This window comes from Mustela putorius, unplaced genomic scaffold, assembly GCF_011764305.1.
Source record: "Mustela putorius furo isolate JIRA1106 unplaced genomic scaffold, ASM1176430v1.1 tig00003913_pilon_pilon_pilon, whole genome shotgun sequence".
NCBI lineage: Eukaryota > Metazoa > Chordata > Mammalia > Carnivora > Mustelidae > Mustela > Mustela putorius.
This window is the reverse complement of record NW_025422060.1, coordinates 4,250,749-4,275,911: the sequence shown is the minus strand read 5'-3', so window position 1 is coordinate 4,275,911 and position 25,163 is coordinate 4,250,749. Positions and strand designations below refer to the sequence as shown.

General features: G+C 40.3%; 1 protein-coding gene across 4 annotated transcripts in view; it reads right to left on the bottom strand.

The window, feature by feature from the left end:
- Window positions 1-25,163, bottom strand: part of NRP1 (neuropilin 1) — a 136,717-nt gene that overhangs the window by 56,500 nt on the left and 55,054 nt on the right. For all 4 annotated transcript variants that reach the window (XM_004774286.3, XM_004774283.3, XM_004774284.3 and 1 more), the window contains 4 exons: window positions 23,714-23,895; window positions 17,617-17,844; window positions 11,449-11,604; window positions 9,512-9,678 (listed from right to left, as the gene is read on the bottom strand). In XM_004774286.3, coding sequence (XP_004774343.2) covers window positions 9,512-9,678; window positions 11,449-11,604; window positions 17,617-17,844; window positions 23,714-23,895 — 733 coding nt within the window. The remainder of the gene's footprint in view (window positions 1-9,511; window positions 9,679-11,448; window positions 11,605-17,616; window positions 17,845-23,713; window positions 23,896-25,163) is intronic.

Genomic DNA, 25,163 nt, shown 5'->3' with positions numbered 1-25,163 from the left:
ATCCTAAACAATTACTTGATCTAAGGAGAGTAAATCTTTTTAATCAAAAGTAAATTTTTGCTTTGTGCTGCCTCCCACGATCATCAGTAGTATTTAAAATGAATTCCCGTTATGCTTCCTATATTTATGCTCTCATTTAGGCAAGCCCAGGGCACCAGCTGATAAAGTACATTTAGTTTTAATACAATCACAGAATCTTAAATGCTTGAAAAGACATCAGAAGCTGTCTGGTCCAATCACCCATCACCTGAAGAATTTTATCTATAGCCCTTCTCAGGCTTGCTGAAAGAATAAAGGGGCTTATCTATTTTTCACCTAAAATCAAGAAAATGTAAGTAGAAATCTGAAGCATTAGAATTGTAAGAAAATAAATCTTTGGTAAAATTAACACTTCATCCTTCTGAAGAAAGGCAAATAGAAGAGGGTCATAAATGGCCTTTGTAACCCCTTATGGCAGAGAGTTAAAACAAACAAACAAACAAACAAACACCCAAAACAGAAATTGGAGGGGGAGACGAAACATGAGAGACTATGGACTCTGAAAAACAATCTGAGGGTTTCGGAGGGGCGAGGGGGTGGGAGGTTGGGTGAGCCCGGTGGTGGGTATTATGGAGGGTACGTATCGCATGGAGCACTGGGTGCGGTACATAAACAATGAATTCTGGGACGCTAAAAAGAAATTTAAAAAAATAAATAAAAACTTAACAAAATTAAAAAAGAAAAACCTAAAACAAAAAAACAAAAACCCCACAAAAACAACCAAAACAAACCTTCACATCACTTGCCAAGTATGTATATGATTATTCTGAGTCGTAACATGTGCGATTAATCTCAATTGCTTAATCTGTTCAATAGCTGGAAATATAAAAGCATAATGCATTTTATTACTGTTGGGATGTAGGGAGCATTTTTTATTTAATCTACTTTCCTCTTTATCTGAACATAGAATTGAATGATATTTGAAAGCTGGGGGGGGTGGTGGGAGTGGAGAAAGGAAAAAAGTATGGGTTTCTGTCCCTATTGCCGGTCAACATCCCTTATTGTCATTTCGATGTGTATCAAAATTGCCATTTTGATGTGGAGCTTTCAAATGGTGCATTAAATGAGAACTTCATGAGGGCATGGGAGACCCATCCCCATCCCGGCTTTGGAATTTCCAGGCTGTACCTTTTCACCTTTGCGGGAGGTTGCTTCAAACATGCCGGACAAGTTTTAAACTGTGGGTTGTGCCAGTTCTGAAGAACATGCATTTTTCGCTCTGGGGCTTTCAAATTACGATATGAAAGTTATTTAAAGCTTAGGAGTTTGTGTGTTACATTACACACTGCCTAAGCGTAGGCATTGCTCCTAAACGTGAACATTAATGCACTCTGTAAAAGGTACAATTATTACCACTGGGACAGAAATCAACAAACCCCACCAAAGGAATTTCTTAAAACTGCTATCATAAAATCTGGGCATGTTATGGATTTCATTAACATTTTACTCCCTGAGGATTCCGAATTGTATAATAACAGAAGTTCTTTAAATTTTAAATACCACAGACAGGAACAGCCTTTCACCCAAAACAGATGTGAAACCATCAACGTTGCCTTCTTATTGGTCCACAGATATGAAACTGGTGGGTAATTGATAGCTCTTAATGTGTTGTTGTTTAGGTTACAAAACTGGAAACTTAATAGTATTTTTCCCATGAAAAGATAAGGTAATACGCAATAGACAAGCTTTTCAAACACACTTCCTTACTCTCCTTTACCTTGGAAGTGAAAACACACACACACACACACACACACACACACATTTGATTTACATACTGCAAAAAAATTAAAATTTGTCCACAGAGGTCAGTGACCCACGACATCCAGGTGTGGAGGAACTCATTTCAGTCTTATTTTTCCTAAATCTTGTTAATGATGACTTGTGATTTTTATCCTTGTGTTTCCTTTCTTTAATCCAATCCTTATCAGTACATTTGGAAGCCCAGGCTGTGGTATTTTAAAATCGCATCTGTATATATTTAGCTAAAAACAGTTCACTTTTAAAAGCTAAAAATAGTGAAGCTCAAGATAAATAAGCAAGGAGGTTTATGATGCTATTTTCCTGCATAAGGTAAACAGATGCATTAATATTTTTGGAAAACAAAAGAACTATGATTCTGTTCAAATGATATCTATGAAAAGACGTTGAAAAGTGACAAAAAACAGCCAAGCAACCAGTTTACTTTTTCTTTCAAAATAGTGATCAACCTTATTATTTAAAAAATGACTTGATTAGGACTTACGGTGTCTTCTACATCAGTGGCTTTCAACCAAGGATGATTTTCCCCCTCCCTTAGGATATTTGACAATGCCTGGAGATATTTTTGGTCATCAAAATCGAGAGAGGTGTGTGTGTGTGTGTGTGTGTGTGTGTGTGTTACTGACTTCTATTGAGTCAGGCATCCTGCTAAAAATCCTGTAACCCCCAAGATAGCCTTATCTTGAAGAATATCTACTCTAAAATGTCAGTATTGTCCAGGCCAAGGAACCCTGCTCTAGACACAATCCAGTCATTGGTTTAAGTTAAAGTTTCTGCAGTGACTGTTCAAGTTGATAGACATCATTTACCAATCAGTAACTGAGCAGGTATATAAATAGTCATCAGGATACCATCTTCAAGAGGGAACCAAATCCATTTTTGCATATTAGTACACCCGAGCTGCAACAAAGCAGTGACAGCAAGGCTATTAGGATTCTAGTCCAGGTTCTATCATTAACTTGCTCCGTGGTCTTGCCAATCGCTTAACCTCTGGACCTATGCAGTATAAGGAATTCAGACAAGATGACGTTTGCCTCTGCTTTTAGTCTTATGCTTAAAGTTGAGCTATCCTGGGAAGAAAACAGTTCTTCTCAAGAATATAACTATGAATTTTGGTTCCAAATAAACACTAGCATAAAATAATAAGGAACCAAAATGGTATGCAAAATGGAATGTGTATGGTATGCAAATTAATCTATTTTAAGTGTAATTCTAGCTGAACAGGTGTGGTTCTTTCAATATTGTCTTTCCAGCGATGTTTCATCATAAAAATCGAAGAGGTTTCTTTAAATGTCATACATTTTCTTTTAGGTGTGTGGATAAGAAATACTAATTAGTAAAATCATCTGACTGATTTTTAAAACTGAAGTAAGTAGTTGACTTAATCGAAATGGTTAAAATCGTCCTGGTATTTTCTAAATGACAAAACAATCAGTTAAAAATATCTACATAATTATGTCATATGCTTATCTATATTCCCTAAATCATACCCACCTTTAAAGCAGCAAAAAACTTTGAATTTCATCTATCCCTATATGCATTTCCTATATGTATTTCCTTCAAATGACTTTCTATACCACGAGAAAACAAGGTACCAGAGAAAGCATTAGGAAAAGTTCCTCGAGAGAGAATTTTTGGAACAGGGACTTCCTGGGTGGAACCTAGTCACCGAAAACAGACCTACGATGCACTAAGGATAGGACGTGAAGCATTCGTTTTATGCAGGAAGTAGAGGTCACTGCAGAATCCGGTAAGACAACCAAAGGCTTACCTGGTGGATTTTTAAAAAAGCAAATTGTCTCTCTTCCAGATCAATGTTTTAGCTAAAATAGCATATTAATATTAGTTGCAATACACACACACACACACACACACACACACACACACAGAGCACACCTGGGGAATCAACGTTCAGTTGAACAGCTGTATTTTCCCTAAATTTGCCAACATTACATTTCCACATTTGGGTAACCCAGTAAGCTATTTTTGCCGGTTCTCGAGTTACACACTTATAAAGGATCATTTTATTGCAATTTCAGCAATTTACTAATGATCTGAATGAGATAATACACCCTCTAAAGTGTCTGGTTTATAAGCAGCAAGTTTACAATCAGGATAACCTGGCTTAATATATGTTCTGGATTAGTCAATTTAGCACATGGAACCAATTTTGAATACAACGTTACAGATAATAAACGTGCTAAAAACTCGCAGTTGAATGAAAAATCAAAAACTGTTTCATTGGGGATACCTGTTCCAAAGCCAACACATTATTATGAGAACAAAAGATGTTTCCAGAAAGTTTGAAAGGAAAGAAAATTATATATGGAACTTGTTAAAATAAATGACATTCTAAAGCTTTAAGATAAACGACTCCAGTTTAATTTTGGAAGACAACTAACTTTAAAGATTAAAAACTAGGGTTCCAAATAACGAATTCTTCTCATTGAATGAGCACTTCTCCAACCTAAGATTTGCTAAAAATGTGTAATAATTCCACATGTCAGGGGGAATATTTTCAAGAATTCATGAGTTATTTTATTCCATTTGTTACTTACAGGGCATCCAGCTGGCCCCTCCTTAGCTCCTGAAATAAAGCCCATGCCATTAAATTAATTTTTGTCTCTGGTCTCAGTAAGCTGTAACTGTTAATTCCATTTTTGAGTGATGACGGAGCCACTCTGGAAGTTACTGGGAGACACAGCTCACAGCCTTGGAGGGGTATTGGGAGCGTCTCGGACAGTGAGCCTCCTTGCACAGAGGAAAGCTCCTGGGGCTGGGGGTTCTAGGAACCCGGTTACTTGAATGACAGTCTCCTCTGGAACCTGAAGGCCCCACAACTTCAAAGGCTCTGTAGTTTTTCTCTGGAGAAGGGGAGTGGGAGAATTGCCCCTCTTACCTCATTTGAGGCAGCGTAAGTTTTGTAAAAAGACTCAGAATTCGAATGACCAGAGAGCTACACAAAGGCCAGCTGCACGCTGGCCCTGTGTCAGGCCTGACCACAAGTGGTGATTCAGCTGCTGTCTGCCTTCCAGATCTCTCTGTGCCCACTGACTCTGTTCTCAAGTCTGAGGAAGGAAGTCCACTTCCACTGTGTAAGCCTGAGCTTTCCCACAAGCCGCATCTTGTCCCCACGTTGGGACTCATGAATTATTGAACTTCTCTGAGCCTCGCTTCTCTCACATGAAGATGGGGATGTGACTCTTTGGTCTACTTAATGTACATTTGAAGACGAAAATGGGATGTGTCCAAAAAGGTGCTTTAGGAAAGGAAATGTGCTTTAGAAGCATGTTTTGTTGTTAGAACACGTCGTACAATGAATTTTAAAATCCACAAAGACACCTAAAGGCCTCCTGGATTTGACCAGTTTCTCATATTGAACGTGATCAAGGGCACCTACTGTCTTTGATGCTGCGGTTGCCAGTGAGTGACCATGACGGAATGTGCGTGAGCTGTTATGGGCGTGTTCTGACTCAGTTCTATCTCCTTTCCACACTAAGGCCTTTTGCTGCTCATGCCTGCTTTAAGAGTTCCTTCCTTTAGAAACTGTGGAATATTATCCAAGAGATATACACACAAGGCAAAAGGAAAACACAGAAACAAGCTTCCTTATGAAGTGAGCACTACCTCCTCTCTTCTGGAACATTCCTCCTCCTCATATCTCAGAATGAACATCTGTGCTAGGAAATGCATTGGAAAGAGAGGGCAACTTGTGCTCCGGGGGCTTGCTGATGTATTCTTAGAGCTGCAAAGTGTCTTCCTGAGGCTTCCTTCTCCCGTGTGATTACTCCATGAGCGCTGTCTTACCAAACTGAACAGGATAGGGTTTAGGAGCCAATGGCTTTCGCTTTCTGCTTCTCTGGAATAAGTGAGAGCATAAATAATCTAGTACCCAAAATTTTCTCTCAAAAGACAATGCCCCCAAATTTGGACAAGAGTGCAGTTCCAGCCTGAGTTGGTTTATCAAGTAATTCTATTTCCAAAGTCAGTGTAGGGGGGTGTGGTAATCGATTAGTCCCTAGCGCCATTTTTATGTCTTTGGATCAACAAAGTTCATATCCCATCCAGGCATTATATCTCTTGCATTCCCCCCCCCCCTTGTCTCCTGGCATTTTAATCAGGGAAAAGTCACAGTTGTTTTGAGGAAAGCGCTCCCAGGAGCTTTAATTAAAGCGAGAAGGATAAATCTGTTTACAGTGTGGTGAACACTATCATTAATAAAACATTGAAATAATTAACGAATTAAATTCTGTTTTGTGTGTGAATGGCTACACTTAGGATCCATGAGAACATGCTCCCTGGACAGACAGTACACTATGCACTTAGTATGCAGGGAGGGGAAGAAAACAGAGATTGCATTTCTCCGAGATTCACAGTATCATGAACTGCTAGAGCTTGAATGGAGAAGCCTTTATTTTTACAGGGAAGGAAACTCGGCTTCAAGGAGGTTAATGGCTTGGGCTCTAAAGGAGGTGTTCGAAAATGAAGACTTGTTAGAGCCCCACTGATATCCTGGGTCTCTACTATGAATCCTTGATTGTTTAACCAGAAACCAAAGGGAGAAAAAGATGAAATTAACAATAAGATAAGCAGCTCGAAGAACATGACAGAATGGGATACCCTGAAAACCATGGGCAAATTTCACAGTGTGATTAACTCTGCCGTGGACAATTAAGAGGTTTTAGCTGCTCAGGATATGAAGTGGCCTTTCAAGCAGGATATGACCATAAAGCTCCAAGCCGGGACTTCCCTTACGCCCCTTCCCACTAAATTGCTTCTTGACTTGTTTTTAGCTTTCTGGCAGACAACAGATCTCACAGGAAGCCCCAAAGGTGGACGTTCATACCCATGGTTAACGACGCATTGTTTTCTTATGTCACTCAGTAATTTCCTAGAGAAAACAATGGCAACCAAAGACTGTTCCTGTCTTGAAGGAAAGTCAGCTTCCAGTACTGCCTTATTAACTTAACACATGCAAGTGTTTGTCCTTGTTGCTACAGCAACATGTTTTGTGGGGGTATATTTCATGCAAAAATGTGAAAAAGTGGAAAAAGGAAACAAATACCCTGGGCATACTGATGTGCATATCAATGGGAATGTATGTGCGTTAACGTTCCTGTGAGTAGAGGTAAGAGCTTCCCGCCCTCTGCCTCAATTATGCTTTACTTGTTGGTTAATTTAAAACATCTACCCAGAGAAAACAACAAGCCAACCCCTTCCAAGGAGTTTCAGAAAAGCTGAAAACATATGAAATTATTCATAATTAGGTGATGGGTGAATGATAAGATCCCCTACCATGTACGCAGACACAACAAGCATGGAAATGAGCCTGCTGAGCTCCAGAAGGAACAAAAGATAATTTTACCTCAAGGTGCACTGATGCTAAGCTTCTCTGGAATTCATCTTCCATAGGGATGGAGAGGCATAAAGGCATTGAATTCTAGGTTTAGAAATAGTAAGCACCCAACTCATCTCGGTGTGTCTTCTCCCAAGGAAAAGCATAAAGGGAGTCGTGTCACAAGACACACCTTTTATACGAATGATAAAGACAGAGCAGACCGAAGCCTAAAGAAGCAGGCATTGGGAGTCTGACAGACCCTGCTTCCAAGTCTGGTCATTCACTCTGACCTTGGGAATTTACTAATCTCTCTGAACCTCAGTGTCCTCATTTTTTAAAATGAGGATAATTGCACCTCCTTCCAGGGATTGCTGGGAGGATTAAAAGCAAATATGTCAAGTACTCAGCTGAAGTCGGGTCCCATAGTAAACACTTAATAAACGGCAACTATTCTATGAATAGCACAATTGTCATTCAGACTGTTCACCAAATTTCTAGCACTGCTTCCTCCAGCATGCCCTAAAGTGCTGCCCTTCAGCAGCTAAGTGTGGCCGTGGGACGTGCTTTGGCAATGAAAGTGGTGGAAGTGTTCTTCGAGGGGAACTTAAGAGCTAGCGCGACGGCCGTGCTGTTTTTCCCTCTGCTTGGTGACAAGCAACCTTTGAGATGACCGCCACTCTCTCTGTCCGGGTCCTGGGGTGAGATGTGGAGCAGACCCCCAGCCGACGGGAGATGAAGAAGGCAAGAAGCTTGAGCTTGAACTAAACTTCATTGTGGGGGTTTGGGTTACCTAGCTTCTCCTAACCACTGCTTTCTATGCTTTGGTAGAAAGAGTTGGGCCGTTCAGATTATTTTCTTCTGCCTAATTCCTGAGCATGATGGGAAACCTGTCCTGTTGACAAATGCTTTTTGAGAGCCCATTTTGTCTCGATGTTTGTCCTGACACAGAATTGCCCTGCACAGAAGAATTGCTACAGCTGCAATTTCAGAACGCTCGCGAGACCCCTGTCCCTAAATTATCTGGCACTCTCCACATTACCAAGAATAGGACCACGTTACCATGCAAAGATGCTTACCATTGCAAAATGCAAGCTTTCCTCTAGAGGCACGTCTGTCAATCATATGGAACTGTTTGTTGGTTTGGGGATGTGGAAAAATAACTTACCAAGAGCTGTTTTGACATAGGCAAATTCATTTAATTTCTGACTTAATCTAGAGCTGGATTCAGCAAACCTCAGGTGAAAGTCTCATCTTTTCTCACCCTCGACACGTTTCTCGGAGTTATCATTTAGAGGTTAGCAGGAGTTCAGTCTCCTGTAATAGGCCATTTCACTTTAAGTGTATGTTAAACTAATATTGACCTTTTCAAAGTAAAACAAAATCTGGTATTTGTGTTCAAAAGACTGAAGCAGCCATAGATGTAGAAAGTAGGGGATTAATCATCGTGGGGTTTTTTCTTGCTTAGAAACTCTCTCTGGGAATTAGTCATTTTTATATATCCAGCAATGAGTGGTAAGGCAAGCTTTGCCTACTCTCTGAAAAGGAAGCCTGGATCCTTCAGCAAATAACTCTGTATAATTTGCCCACAGTTTAACCCCCACAGCCTGATAGGGATGTTTCATTTGACAGTGGGTGAAAAAGTCAAGAACATGAGCGTCAGGCCGTGGGTGGGAGTATCCAGACATCAAGGCTGGACAAGCTGAGGCAGTAGGAGTGGTGCCAGGGATGAGTGGGGGGCCGGGGAGACGCGGTGCAGGGGCGGAAGTCCCGGGGAATGCAAGACAAGGGCAGGGAAGGGAGTGCTAGGGCAAAGGGAGCGCAGCAGAAGCAACATCCTAATAAGGATACAGATGTGTTCATTTCATACATATCTGTATATACGGAATCCACAAAGACTGCTTCCTTGGGCATGTATTATGTGTCCCTGTAGGAAAAGTAAGCCTCAACCCCTTTCTTCCTTCTTCTACTAAGAACAAACAAATAAATAAGAAGCCTTATACTTAGATGCAATTACTTCATGCAGGTCGGCCAGAACTAATGTATTTCATCAAGGAAATAAAAATGTGTTGACGGAGGAAGCGTATGAATAGAGAATGTGTAGTCGTGGGGAAAAATCAGATCTTTTAGTTGTTACCGAAGTGAGACATCTGTGCTCAAATTCTCTGAAGACTTGTATGTAAGTATCTGCGAAAATAAATGCATCTTCGGGGACCTCCACCGGGCCTGCTTCTCCCCGATTGTGGTGACGGGGTGATTCTGCAGAGTGCATACACTCTTCCTTTTGAAGGCGTTTGGAATGGTGCTGCTTTAGGTCAACAACCTTTCTAGATGACCTAAATGTTCAGCCCCGTGTGTGCTGAGTCTCGTGCCACATACCTGAATCCACTCTTTGTAGGAATCTTCCCCGGGAGTCCACCCGTTCTCAGGGTAGTTGAGGCGGGAGCGTTCCGCAGACCAGTTGGTGCTATACTGGGAAGAAGCTGTGATTTGGTCAGAATGAATCTCCCCCGATTCCATGCCCAGAGCTTCCATACATTTGAAATCTGAAGGGGAAGAAAAAGGGCCGAAAGTCATCAAAACAAAAGGCACCTGAGATGCATATTTCTTTTTATAACTTGGCAGATGAAAACAGTCATTTTGATGTTCACAGAGTATCTTACAGAAGATGACAGTGAGGGACTTACTGGGATGCGGCACTGGTATGTGACAGTAATTGTAATAATGGTAATAATTTTTAAAAGCAAGGCTATGAAGATCTCATAGTGATTATTTTCCTCACTGGATCTAGCTTGACAGAAATACCTTCAGAAATTTATTAGGAAATGATGGGAATTCTTAGTTATGTTCAAAGTTTAATATAGAAGCTATATTTAAATAAAATTTTACTAATTCTTTCAATATCTAATAAAATGAAAAAGACTTTATGTCTATGTTATAATCCATATTAGATGGACAGCAGATCTTAACTCTCTGTTTTTCAGATTCCTTTTATTTGACACCCGGGTCACCTCTCCTTGACTCTCTTCTTTCTCATGCCTCCTGCCCCTAGTTTATATCATTAAAACGTGGGAGTATCCGTCAGAAGTAAACTGCAGGATCATATGGTCCCAAAGAGGACCATCGCTTTACAACATAAAATAATAATGCTCACAGTGAGGACTGTGAGTCATGAATCATGTATTCCATTAGGCCTCATATACTCAGTGATACAATGAAATATGACATTGATATGAAATATGATAAAAGGAGATGAATAATCAACCTTAGGAAATGTGAATCTAAAGTAATAAGGTGGAAAAAAAAGTTTTAGAGATGAAAGATTCTCAACCATCAAGAAAATCTCAATCAAACTTTCACATTTTCTGAATTTTCTGTCATAACAGATCAAGTTATAGGGCTTAAAAGGTTTTCTTTCACCAGTTTCATGCTTTTAAGGTTAGGTTTGTTATTTGTAATACAAAAATATTTATAGATACAGAGATGCGTAAGTTAATTGATCGAATTAAGTACAAATATGATTTTGTAATTTAATTGGCATTTTTATTTTCCTGGTAAAAAAGAGACTAGCCTGTAGGACAGGTTTCCAAACATCCTCTGTCCTCTTCACTAGGTTACTTTCCAACCTGACAGCTAGACATGTTGAATCACACATTCATTGTTTTTTCTGATGTTTTCCTTAGGCCCTTGAAAGAGCTGAACCCCACGTAAGCTTTGAAGAAGATCTGAGTTGGCTGAATTGCATATTTTAATAAGATGTGAAACATACTACCTTCTCTTTCTTTTGAGGAAAGTTAGAACAGAAGTCGAAACATGCTTGTTTCACCCGAATATCCACTTCTATTCATATAAGAAAGAAAAACAAAATGGCTTCCATTCTGGGTCTTCATGACCCAAACCATCATGTGTCAGTATCTATCTTGTAAGACTTCCTGTCAATAAACCACCACAGATGTGTTCCTATCACTTCTGATCGATGCCGGTCTCTGTATGATTCTCAGCCCGATATACATTCAAGGGTACCAGACAAGAGGTCTGGCTCTAGTTCATTGTTTCAGGTCACTGTTTTGCCGTTTCCTACTTTCTCCCATGATTTCAGAGGCTTAGAAGCAGCCTTCTCATCCACGATTTTCTTAAGAAGGCGCACCAAATAGTTCTTCCTATTGATGTTCATAACCATTTAAAAGAGAAAAACAAATACTAGGCACTCCAATTCACCAAATATTTCTTTAGTGTTTCCTGTGGCCACAAGGGGTGTGAGGAGGAAGAATATGGAGTGTTTCCCACAGTGCTTTGCAAGATGAATAAATACTGACCTTCTGAGACACTGCTCTGCAAGACACTGTAGTTTGCTGAGAAGCCTTCTTTTGCGATCGCGCTGTCGGTATAAAAAACCATGGAGAGAATGCCTGATGAGGAACGGATCCGACCTGGGGTCTTCTGTCCACAGTAACGCCCGATGTGTGGGCCAACTAGAAAGGGAGAAATGCAGAGAACATTAAAATAGCTTTTGTTCCACAGCAGACGCAAGAATAACCGTTTTGTAAGCATGGGTCCCCGCAGAACCCAGAAGTGTCTTCTTACCCAAAGCAAGTCTTCCCTGGTTAATTGTTTTGCAGTGAACATATTGGATCAGGTTTGTGGAGAGGATTTTAAAGTGTGCTCAGAAGGGCAGTCACAAATGTAGCTACATTCCCCATTGAGCAGGACTGTTTTCAGAAACAGAATCGAAATGCTTGCTCAACAGCAAAGAATGAGGTTTGGGCTGTCAAGAGGCACCTTGACATTCACCTCCAGGAGCAAACTGCACACACTGCCCAGAGATGCCTGGTAGGCTATGATCAATGAAGATTCCTGAAGTTGCCTTACTCACTTCTCCCACCGCAGGAGGAGATGCTGGGAACTGGTCCTGCATGGAACTAGACCAGTACCAGGAATCTGATCCAGCACTGAATAGTCCCGATGTCCTTCCTCATTGCATCTTTTAGTCCTGCAGCCTTATACCTTATACCAGGAGCATCACAGACTCGGAAGAAGGACGATGTACCACGTCCTACTCAGAGATCTATCTACGGGCCAACTAATAACTGTAACAATTAAAAAAAATAGAAGCTACGGATTCTAATAATTTATACATAACAATAAGTTGTAAACCAAATGAAAAGAAAATGCATCTGACTTTTCTTCCAATTTTTTCTTTGCCAAACACAGGAGAAGTGACTGCATTGCATTTGTGTCCAGTGGCCAAAAGATGACCCAATGCAGCCATTTGACTATGCATGCTGGGGAGAAAGAGGAAGGACCCAAGGCAGTGAAAGATTGGGAACTGATTAATTTTGATAAGTCACACTGCTGTTTGGCTTAGATCGGCCACCCCTTTACTGAAGAGCTGTTAGATAAACCTTGGTAATTAGTAATTGTAAGTTAACCTTACAAACAGTGCACAAGCCCTCTGGGCTTAGAGAATCTTTCTAGTTCCCTGTCCAGATCAACAGTAAGGCAAAAAAGAAAAAAAAAATCCCCTTTTCCTAGGCTTTTTTTTTTTTAATTGCACATATGGTAAAAACATACCAGATGGTTTGGGCTTAGAAGGACAATCTGGTGTGGACCATTTTCCCCTCCAAGAAATCCATGGTTCTCTGCATTTCAACTAAGAGTTATTGCTTTGTCCAAGGAAGCACAGTGAGTGGTCCCCTCTCTGGAGGGCTGGGCCTCCAGCAGGGACACAGTGTACCAAGGCCCATGTGTGTAACTTGGATGCAGAAGGCAGTTGATGGGGGACTAGGAGAAGCTTCAAATGTGATTGAAAAAGTGCGCCTCAGAAGAGCTGATCTCCCTGGAGCCACATGGACCCTCTGAGCTCCTGGTAGGCAGCTGGCTTGTCTGAACACCCTGCTTTTTAGGGTACTCAGATCCTTGGCTAACAGGTTTCCAGCTCTTGGCCAACCCACTTAAAAACAAAACAAAATAAAAATCAAAACACCAAAAACCCAACCAAAGTGTTTCCACGTTGGAGTTAGTGCAAATTGGTTACGTTGAATATCTTTCACAGTAATTGATTTGATTGAATTCAAAGAGTTTTCCCTACAGTAACCCCTCCCTCTCCAGCAAGCAAACACTGTGTGTGTGTGTGTGTGTGTGTGTGTATAGACTGCTTTGTCATGAAGAAAACAAAGACAGAGCCCATTAGGGGCATCAATACCGGTTTTCTACAAGGTGCCACGTGGTCACGAGCAGTGGCTCTGCATCATGGGAAGAAAATGTTGTCATATCAGACTTCCCAGTTGACAGAAGAAAGCATCTCAGGAGAGGAAACTGTTTTGTTTCTCTTCAGTTTCAGTCTGAGCCTCAGCATCTACATGTGTTAGTTGTTTGCCAGATTTTCTTCAACCTGAATGAATCCAACACTTTTTTTCCTTCCCTTTGGAACGCAAAAGTTGCCCATGACACATGCACGAGAACATCATGCTAGAGCCATGAACTCGGGTCTTCCCTTTCCACAAAAGGAATCCCATTTCTGATGTGCAATCTTAATGAGAAGCCTAGAGTCCATTCATACGATCTCACTCTTTTTCCTCGTTTAAATTCCATTATCGTGGCTTCATAACTTTCTGTTTCTTTAATTTGTGGGCAAACTTTTGCAGCCTGAGTCCTTGGAGCCATTCTCTGATCCCCACAGCCACTGACCCCTCCAAGAATACAAGTGCACAAGGAGAGCTGCACTTGCCCCCCTCCTTAAGCTGCAGATTCTCGCCCTCCACTACTACCCCATTCCTCCAGGGAAGTGGTGGGGAGGGGGAATCTCTTTGAAAGAGCAAACAGAAGAGAACTTGTCTAATGCAGACTCATAATTTAGAGAGTCTCCATGACTCACTGGTTTATAATGTTGAAGACTTGCTGGGTAAATCTGCCTTCTGTCCTTCAGAACATTGCCCCCGGACAGCAGTGCGCAACTCTCTTTAGGAGCCCTCGAGATACGAGAGTGAAAGGGCTTTTGCGACCATAAGACAAAGAAGTATTGAATTTTCCTGAACAACAGCAAGACCTTAGCACAGCAAGCTAATGCAATATTGATCTGAGCAGGAGTGCACGCAGGATTCTTATCCATCTCTTAAGTGTGCTCATTTGTGTATTTACATGGACACAGCTATTGGATTTCCTACTTCCGTTATCGTAGACCCAAAGGCCAAGGAGATGAATGGAAACTGTCACAAAGACAGCAGTAGAACTCAAAAATTGCATTATTGAAGAATTTAAGCCTGCAACATGTGCCAAGCAATCTCTTGTGGGGACAGTAGGTCCGCAGGGATCATATCTTTCCAAGTGTGAAGGCAATACGGGGTTTGTGTTGTTTAAAAGATACACCAGCAACCCTGAATGGCAGTACCCAGTTCTCTGTATTTTTCCATTCATCTTTCCAGGAATTATAACCCACCTTAGAATCAGACAGCTTGGCTTTCTGCCTCCTTTCTATGTGGGAAAAAAGGGCACCAATCTCCTCATTTTAAAATGAGGCATTACGAATAACCAAACAAAAAAGGGAATGTTTTCAAAAAGGTAGAAGGGTATAAAAGAGACCATGTACTCTTCTACAATAGTAAACTTTTTATTGGAGGATATTGGGACTTTGCAACTCTTCCCCGGTGGGGGGGAAATCTGCACCTTTGTGTCATTTATATCTTGGAATGTGTCTATTTTATGCTTATATCATTTTTATTTTCTATTTCTACCTCCGAAGGTTAATTTTAATATTAAGAGTAAGTCAATAAAAACCAAACAGAGCTCAATCTAGTTTTCATGCAACCTATTCCTCAAACAGTTAGTTGATAACTTTTGGAATGTGGGTAACAACTGCATTTCTGGTTCCTTGGCCAGCCTAGACGAGAGCAGACTTCAAGTGTGTTCATGCCATGGGAGCTAAGCAATCACGCTGGGCTCCATGATTCAGCATAAACACTTGTGACACCCGCCAGGGGCGCACACTCAGCTCCCGGCTCACAAACCATATGCAAACTTCCATCAGTCACTTCAGAGTCTCTACCTGTGAGTCCGTGGAGCTTCCAAGACCAGTCCGTGAGGATGTGTGATTCACCCCATGTGTGTCTCGGATTCTGAGTTCTGGAGTAAATCACTTTTCTTCAAAGTCAGTCTAAAGCAATGGGTAGCTTTCAATGACTTAGTCCTCTCATGCATTGTGTATGATAAAATGCAACCTAAAATCACGGGATGGTTTACAGCCTTCAGCACCTCCTGGTTGTTGTTTTTAGAAGGGGAATCAAAGAGTAAAAGCAATTTTGCTGGCAAGGAACTGTCTGTGTTGAACTAGTATGACAAAAATGTCTCTAGTGCCACTGACGAGGAGCCCAGGAGGGACCGTCTGCCATTTTGCCTAAAAAGGAGAGAGCTGTTACTCTAGAGTAGGCTGGACGAAGCCGGTTAACTTTTAACAAATATACACAGTTTTCACATTCCAAGGCCAGTTTTCTCTGGGAATAAGTCAAGTGCACCATAGTTTCAAACATGAGTGAATTACAGGGCTGATAATTCTTATTGTTAATTGTTCCTCGCTTCAACTCAGTGATTTTCTAGAGCCAGAAAATTACTACTTTGAGAAACCCTTGACACTAATAACAATGTGCTTCTTTCTGAAAGTATTCTAAAATAGTTGGTTGATTGGACCTCCTTTTCAGATGTCAATTTAAATGTAAGTTCTGGAAAGGAAGGCTGCAAATTTGGGTTGTGAACAAATAAACCCATTATTAAATGTTCCAACTATTATTACAATACTATTATGATATTGTTTTCCTAATTATCAGATTGACTACTTGGAAATCAATCAGCACTCTGTTTGGGCAAATCTCATTACTTAATGAAGGAGTTTCGATAAGATCATCATAACCCTATTTATATAGTAATAGACCAAAGAAAAAACTAAACCAATGATAGCTCACCCATTTACCCCAATGACAATATAAGCTTCCCCTAAACCCAGTTTATCTCCATTGCTGTTTACTGCTGAGGAACACAGCTACATTGAATTACACTGATAATTTTAATGTCATTTCAAAGGCAAAGGCAATCTGTTTCATGTGATACTTGCCCTTCATTTACAATTTAATATTTATTTAAATATTCCTTTCTCCTGCCTGATCATAATATCTGGCTTTATTTTATAGATGGTTATATATCTCTAACTGCATGACTTGTAAGAACTTCCAGCCTGCCCTTTCTGATCTGTGTGGAGTGTGTTCTCTAGAGAAATCTCAATATTAAACCAGACTAAACACAAGACAAGCAATGCAGCTGCAACAAATTATTTGATATTATCTCCCTCTGTTCAGGATTTGGGTGTGTATTTTTGCCATTCACCTCCTAATTCACAAGGATTGACATGGAAAACTTTCATTTAGCTATTCACATGGCTACCCACCCCCTCCTTCAAATCTTTGCTAAAATGTCATTTTTGTATTAAGACTGACCCTGACCACCTTACTTAAAATTTCAACATACACATCCCTCTTCTTAACCCTAGCTCTTTTCATGCTTTTGCTCTCCTCTTCTTTTTCTTTCTTTCCATTTTTTTTTTGTTGTTGTTGTTGTTTATAGAACTTCTCACCTTTTGACATTCTAACCACATAAGTCATTCATCTAGAATGTGCATGGTTTATTGTCTCATTCTCCCTGGCAGGACTGAAGTTTAGAGAGGGCAGCCATCTTTGACTGTTATATTTAGCAAGTGGCCAGACCAGGGCTTGGTACATGGTAGGTGTTCAGTCAATATTTTTTAAATGTAGGACAAATTTAGATGATAAGTTCAGTGTAGATAGAGGATGTTTTGAGGTGATTCAAATTGCCAAAGATAAAAATTGCCTCAGAGCAGACAAGGAATCTCTCTAAATTAGCAATGCCTCGCCTCTGCCCCCAGATTAGGAATGTCCAAACATTCTCATTCCTTTTCTAAGTTTCTAAATTTTTGGTAACTGCATAATAGATGCACATTTCATCCTTAAAATTGTATCAAGTACTTAACCTTGCTGGTCCTTAATCTCCGCATTTGTAAAGTGAATGGTTTGACTTAATTGCTCTCTTAGGGTCTATGAATTAATGACCAGTAGGCAGGTCAATGAAAGGAGCAAAATACTTTAGTCAGGAAAACCATGTGTTGGTCCCAATTCTATCACAAAAAAAAAAAAAAAAAAAAAAAAGGTCCATAAGACCATGTATAATCTTTCATCCTCAGTTTCCTTGTCTATAAAATGAAGAAACTGAACAAGATAATTACAGTCTTTTGAACTGAAATGTTTCATTGTTGCTTTGCATAAAGAGACCATTTGGTTTGTTTTTCCTCTTCCTTTTGAGCTATTTTTTTTTTTTTTGAGCTATTTTTTTTTAAAAATGTTGCATGTATCATGACACTTGTAAAAGTATCCGAGGGCCCTTCCCCCAGGTTCTTCCCTTTTTGGGATGCTTCCTGCCCTTCTTACCATCAGGGAATCCATCCCAGATTTCTAGCCGGTCATAGCGACAGAACATCCCCCCGGGAGGATTTGAGTCGAGCTCCAGGTCAAAGCTTTCAAATTCCAGGATAATCTCTGACATCTTTGGTGCAAAGATAATATAAGTGCATTCAAGGCCGTTGGGATATTTTTCAGGGAATCCGGGGGACTTTATCACTCCACTAGATGCTGTGTAATTCTGGGAACACTCAGGACCTGGGAGTAAAAGAAAAGAAGGAGCAAAGTAAAAATCCCACTCACACGACTTCACCAAGAAATAACCTGAACAAAGGCAACATATATTTCTAATAAAAGCTCACCATTACAATCAGTGTCCTAATCATTCATTACTCAGCCTTTTCATAGGAGCGATAAGTATGGAAAGTCAAGTTCAGATTTATTGCATTCCCCTTAGTTTTCCATTTGTGTGAAGCAATTTAAAAACTTCTGCTGTTGCAGAGAAAAAAATGACAAATATAAAATCATGTGGGAACAATGAATGAGTAAGCTACAGAAATCTCGACAGAGCCCTAGAGAAATAATTATAGCCCCTTCAAGCTTAAATCTTTAAATCTTGAGGCTGACAGCCCTTTATTGGTGAAATAGAACATTTACAAAGGCGAGGGAGAGAATTCAGTGGAGGGAGTTTGGGTTTCAGATTCCTACACCAGTGACTCAGTAACTCTGCCAGATGTGACCTATGCCTCTTTGACAAACTAAATGTGAAAGGTAATTCGTACATGTACCCAGGGTGAGTGACTCATTCTGAGTGGTGTTGACACAGGTGTGGCGGTAAAGTGTGGCTGTTAGTGAGGGCACGATAAACTGTGATTACAGGCCGTGTTGCTAGAAGTCACTTGATATCAATGTTGACATCGTTGCCTTCCCCAAAGTAGCAGATACAGTGTCATTCTAAAATTATTTTTTAATATAGTTGTGTGGGTGTGTAATGCACACATTTTTAGAGTGTAATTTCAATGACTAGTCAGTGTTCTCAATACTTTACAAATTATGCTAATTTGTAATTTACATTGGTCAAGCTCATACACACATGTATTGCAAGTTGACCTTTTGACCCTACGGATGACCGCAATTTCAATTCACGGCAGCCGGGACCACATGGGATGGTATTCACCACCATTGGAAATGGCCCATCTGCAAGAATGTGAGCCCATCATCTTGGCCCCTTATCACCGCCACCACTGGCATGATTTTCCAAAGAGATCTTAAGACACTCCTGGAATCAGAGATGACTTGACCCTTTCAAACCTCAAGATCCAACCTGGGGTAAAGTTAAGTTCAACCATTCTTCTCCTGGGCCATTGTCTCACTGATGGGCGTCCCATGATGGCATGCATGGGTTCAACTCTAAATAAGGAGGTTTGTTGAGAATGTTCTTAACTAAATATTCTCCCACAGAGCCAAGTCCTAGAGGCAACAGTGTAGTCATCAATACAGATTAAATTTAAATAGCAGATCTCTATTTTTAGTGTCTAGGGTTGGTACTCTGAATCTCCAACTCCGTGCATCTGGCAGCCTTTTGAGTAAACAAATCAATTGCTTGCTCCCCATGTACATATTAGATGTCTATGGCACTAGACATGCAGAAGAATAAAACTTACTAGCTGTGCACAATAAACCCGGCCTGTAGAGGTCTGACTGGTTTAAAATGCCTCTGGAAGTCTTCTCAGTTGTGGCTCACTCTTCGCCATGATGGCTGCAGATACTTATTTATCTGATTCTAGTTAAAGTTATTAACATGTGGCATTTTACCATGTCAGTTACAGGTGAGAAGATTATGAAATGTGCTGTACTGTTTATATTGTTTCTAAATGAGTGGCTTGCTTCTCAAATGACAGTGACTATGCTAATGCAAATCAGCAATTTGAAATAATAGATTTATGATACTGGAAGCCCTTTTATTTAGGAACAATGACCCTGGAGCCCTCCAGCTTCCTGCCTGGGGCAAAAATAATGCTTTGGCTAGGCCCTTGTAAGGCAAACTGACAGCAGGCTTTAATTCAGTACTAATATTTTCTCCTTCTTAAAAAGATAAAATTACTTAGGTGAGATCAAAATTTAATGAGAGGGAAAAAATGATAGGAATTAAGGGCATACTTGTTTTTTTAAGACTTTATTTATTTATTTGTCAGAGAGACAGAGAGAGAGCGCACAAGCAGGGTGAGCATTGGGTAGAGGGAGAGGGTGAAGCAGGCTCCTCACTGAGCAGGGAGCCTGACTCGGGTCTTGATCCCAGGACCCTGGGATTATGACCTGAGCCGAAGGCAGATCCTCAACCAACTGAGCCACCCAGGCGCCCTAAGGGCATATTTTCAAAATCAAATAAATTTCAACGCCTTCACGGAAGCTAGCCCAGGTATGCAACAAAAATTGGAGAAATTCTATGGGGGTAGTGGAAGAGAACTGGATTGAGCACCAGATCTGAGTTCTGGTCCAACCTCTACTGCTAACCTGCTGTGTAACCTTAGGTGGCCTCCTAACATTCCTGGTCCTCAGATTCTGTGTATAACAAATGGGAGGTAGGCTTTGGGATTTGGGGAAAAAAAAAAAAGCCCTTCAAACTCAAAGAGATTCTATAATTTCCTGCTTCCTCCTGTAAACATCAAGATTTGTGTTAACATTTTTCTTGTTCACTGTTGTGTAGGTTTGCCACTGTTGAGGAAGCACTTCCCAAAGAGGATCAAGGCAGTGGTGTGGGTTAAGGAATCCTGCAGAGTGTACACAAGCACTAAACAGGAGGGAGGGTGAGCAGCCCCATGTGCCTACGAGTGAGCAAGGTGCTGGTGTGAGAGGTGCACACTTGGACTGGGCAGCCCTTGAACACCGTGCTTTCGAGGTTATTCGTAAGACTTAGGGGACCTTGTGCTGTAAGAAGGCCATGCCACATTGTTAATGACATTGGATATATAATAATAATAGCTAAGATACTCTCTTTGGAATTATTATTAAATATGCAGACTCTAAAACACATAATATATGAAGTGACCAATCTCACTTTCAATAAATGTGCCTTCCCCACATAGAAACCCACCGAAAATGTCTCCAGCTTCTTCCAGCTGTTGAGCCTGGATGACTCAGGCCAAGGGAAGGACAGGGGAAGAGTGATAGATAGGGAAGCATGGGTTCCCTGGAGAAATTTTTTTGGTGAGTGGGAATAACTTTAGGGGGGTGGCCTAAGCTTTCAGCATCTAGGAAAAGACATGGACGAGGGGAAAGTGAGAAACCTGGGGAGAAAATCAGGGTGTCCGGGGTGTCTCCAGAAGGCATGGGAAGAGGAGGGAATGGGTTTTGCTGACTGTCAGGCAAAGGTGGTCTTCTAGAAATGCAACATTAGGGATGCAGGAATGGCCTAAATTTTCCTTAGAACTGTAATCTATTGCCAGGAAACCTCAAGGTCAACTGGTGAAAGGCTCATTTATCGGTTCAACTATGATTAGTATAATGTATGTGTTTTGAGGAAAACTGAAATTGCTGTACTCTGGAAGAAGTGGTAGTTTTTTAAAAGAGATTCATGGATTCTATAATATCATTAAATGGCTTTTTAGGGAAAAAAATGTCCATGAACTTGTATATGTATGCATTAGTGTACTGTATTAGCTAATGACTTCCTGTAGAACCCCTGTAAGAATGCAGTATGTACAGTGAGGTGGGAGGGGATAAGATATTTTCTTTGCATTTTTCAGGTGGTACCAATCTGGTTGGAAAATGAACTATGCACACATGAAAAAATTTGAAAATATTAAGGAGAAACATAATGGTTAGTAAAACACATCTCTGTGTGTGTGTGTGTGTGTATGGTATGCATATGTGTGTATTGTATGTGTGTATTGTACGCATGTGTAGGGAACAAGTCGGGTATACACATAGGAAAAAAAAGTAGAAGAATTAGGAAAAGCTTCCCGACAAGAACAAGTTTAGAGCCAGGTTTCCGTGGAGGTTAAGGAGCAAGGGCTCTGCAATCTGATAGCACAAGCCATATCCATGAGTGTCGTCACGGCTCGTGTTTACTGAAGACATTTTTGGTGACGGGCACTGGCTCCATGTTTCCCATGTTTCCATTTCAACCAATCTTCCCCACAAGTCAGTCCTGGACACTATTATCCATTTACCAGATGAGGATTCTGAGGCTCAGAACATGCACGAAGATAGTCAAAGGCAGAATTAACTTTGCATTTAGTCTGTTGGACTTAACCCAGCACACTGTCCTTGGGCAGGAAGCCGAGTGTGGATCTGTGTAAGGTGAGGCTGGAGAAGGTCGGGAACACTTGATGTCAAGCCTTGAGCTTGACACAATGGGATATTGAAGCTTGACTCCATGGGTGATGGACAGCTGCCAAAGGCACCTCAGGGACAATGGCTTGATGACCATTTGAGAAGTTGTAGGATAAGAAAACATAGGGAGAACCCAAATTGGGCTGTTAGTGGCTGTGGACGCAAAAAGGCAGCATGACTTTTGGAGACTTGTGGATACAAATTCAAAAGAACTAGAAGCCACCCTGAATGTAGGGAAATGAAGAGAGAATTAAGGCTTCAAGTCTCAAGGGGTGGTGTTGGAGATCAGGGCAGGGAAAGGACAGTACCTCCGGGGAATGAAGGTGTAGGGAACTGAGTTCATTTGGAAGGAAGAAGAATTCTTAATGACTTAGTTACCGAGCTCTCTTTTTCAACCATCTTCAGATCTTCGAGAAGCAATGCAAATCAAAGGCTACTCCTCAACTCTTTTCTGACCCCATGTTTTCTTTGATAGTGCCATAGGCAGGTAAGCAAGCAAATGTAGACGTGTTTATACATGTGTATGTACATATGCATACAAGTACAATATGTGTGTGTAGATATGCATACATGTACAATATGATTTAGAGAACAGGTCCAGCAGCTTTCCACACAAGAAAATAAGTACATACGTAATCAGCTGTACATACTGATGTTGTATATAGACTATTACTTATGCTATAGATTTTCTAAGTATATGCTTATATAAATTTTTGAAAAAAGTTATCTCCCTCTCTCCAAACTTATATGGGGACAGTACCAGATTTCTTTGAAATTTTTAAAAAGTTGTACCAATGATCCCAGAAACTTAATGACTTTTTTTTTTTTTTTAATTCTCAGTTACTGCTGAGAATCTGTAATTGGCATGGCTACATTTTTTTTTCCTATTAAAAAAGGTTTTCTCTTATATTCTAGGACAACATACTCAGATCTTGAACCTCTGGCCCTGGATTGGTCCCCACTCCCCACATTACTGTCAACTTAAAAGGGAAGGCTGAATTTAACACATTAAAGGAATCTAATAGCTCTTGTTGGAAAACAGTGACATCGAGATAAAGATACATTGTTTATCAATTGACTGATATATGCGTTCAATTTCTTAAGGCTGAGAGACTAGGAATTGTCAGGTTCTATCTATCTCAATATATACCATTGGAATAGTTGACTAAGTGATTATATTGGGGAGGGAGAAGGACCTTTATTTCCTAAGGGGAATAACATTTAAAGCTTTGCTGTTCAGTTTCTTCCAAGAACTTCTTTCCCCAACTATTCCTCTTCTTAACGGACATTAATAGAAAAGCTCTTCTTCCTTCAATAGTTTTAGGAAACTCGAAGGATAGTGGACAACTTTGCTTTTCCTGGGAAATACCAGTTGTGAATTTTGTAATAAAACAAAGGGAACAGGATGCACAAGACTTTAAGGCAAAAGGGACTCACACATTTTTAATGAAGGAACTCAAGCTTCGAGGGCAGATCAGACTTACTTTTGAAGAAGCAAGCTAAGAATAAAGGCTCTTAAAAGAGTTTTACAGAATATATGTCTTATAAACACTGGTCAGCATATTAGAATGATGCAATTTTGAACCCTGAAATACTTAAACATAACTTCCTCCATACATCGGGTAATTTTTCTTTGGGTAAAGTATTTTCCAACAGTTTTATAGTGGGAACATCACAAAAAGATAAAAGCATTACGTCTTCTATTTGTTTGGTCTTTTTCGTTTGGTCTTTCATGGAATCAAACAATATGAATTACCGTTGAGTCATACTTGTTCTACGGGAAGTCACTCACCTCTCTTGAAAATTTCATAACGTATGGAAAATCCAGCGCCATGTGTCTCATAGTCAGAGACAAATTTGATAAAGAGAAAGGGCCCTGAAGACACTACAGGAGAAGGGGCAATCTTTCCGCAGAACTTCCCCCACAAGCGTCCATTTTCATTCTCTCCATCAATGACTTCCACGTAGTCATACCTAGCACAGAAGTACGGAAGAAAACAAGAGGTTAGCGAGAAATGCCCTCAAAATTTCAGTGATTTAGAAGGCAGCCCTATGCAGCACAGTCTGTCAAGAAAACAGTGCTATCTGCATGCACCACTGTGTTTCATGGAGGGAGAAAAATTCAGCAAAATGAAATAATTGAAATGGACTACATCATGTCTGTGTACATCATCTGGCAACACAGAACTATTAAGAATAATGGTGTCCATTATACTTGCAGACAATGTCACTTAAAGTAACCAATTAACAAGAAAAAGAAAAATCTCACGAGCACAATTCTCTAGTATTAAATTGTGTTCCTTTGTCTATGGTGGTGGGGTGTCAATATATAATGCCATTCATTCTTTTCAAACTGTGAAGTTCTTTTATGAATTCAAAATGTCTCCTTGGCTGGAGCTCTCTTTGATTTCTGTGAGCGACCCTCTAAACATATGGCCACAGAATAATAAACAGATTCTTTACGATTTAACTCAATTCTACCAAACTCCAGACTTCTTAGGGGAAAAAACCTCTCTCTGTACCCACAGTGGTTAAGACAGAGATCATCTGCCCCAAGACTATCTGGAATTGCAGAACATCATCTCTCGGAAGAAAAACTCTTATTTAAACATGGAAAGTTACTTTGTTTACACCCACCAGCCTGAATCTTTAAAGGAACACTGTTCTTTGGAAGGGAAATGTGGCACACTTGGAGTCACCAAAGTGATATGATTAAAGAAAAAAACAAAACAAAACACGTTCAGGCTGAATAACAATACCCTGAAGAGACAAATGGTAAAGGAAGTCGTGATAAAATATTATTCTAAACACTGCACTGAGTTAACACATATTTTTTTGTTTGTTTCCAAAAGGGAGCTGTCTCCAATAGACTAGCATCCTTCTGGAAAATAGAGAGAGAGATTCTAGTTTGCTTGGTGTTACCCATTTCTCAGCGTCTTTCCCTTCCCTCTCCTGTTATTTACCAAGTCACCTGGGAGCCAGAGAACCTGAGCTGTCTTCCATTTTTCTTCCAGCCCTGACATGAAAACATTACAATCCATTCATTTCAAACCTTCATTTTATTTCTGTGTTTAACTTGGTTCAAAAGTCCTGGGATATATTAATTTCAGGAATGGCTAAAATATGGCAGTAATATCAACTATATCTGGCAATTTAAAAGAGATCAAAGTGGGGGAAATCTTTCTGATGACCAATGTCATCTTTAACAATCCCTTTTCAAACTGTCCAGGACACATTACTTA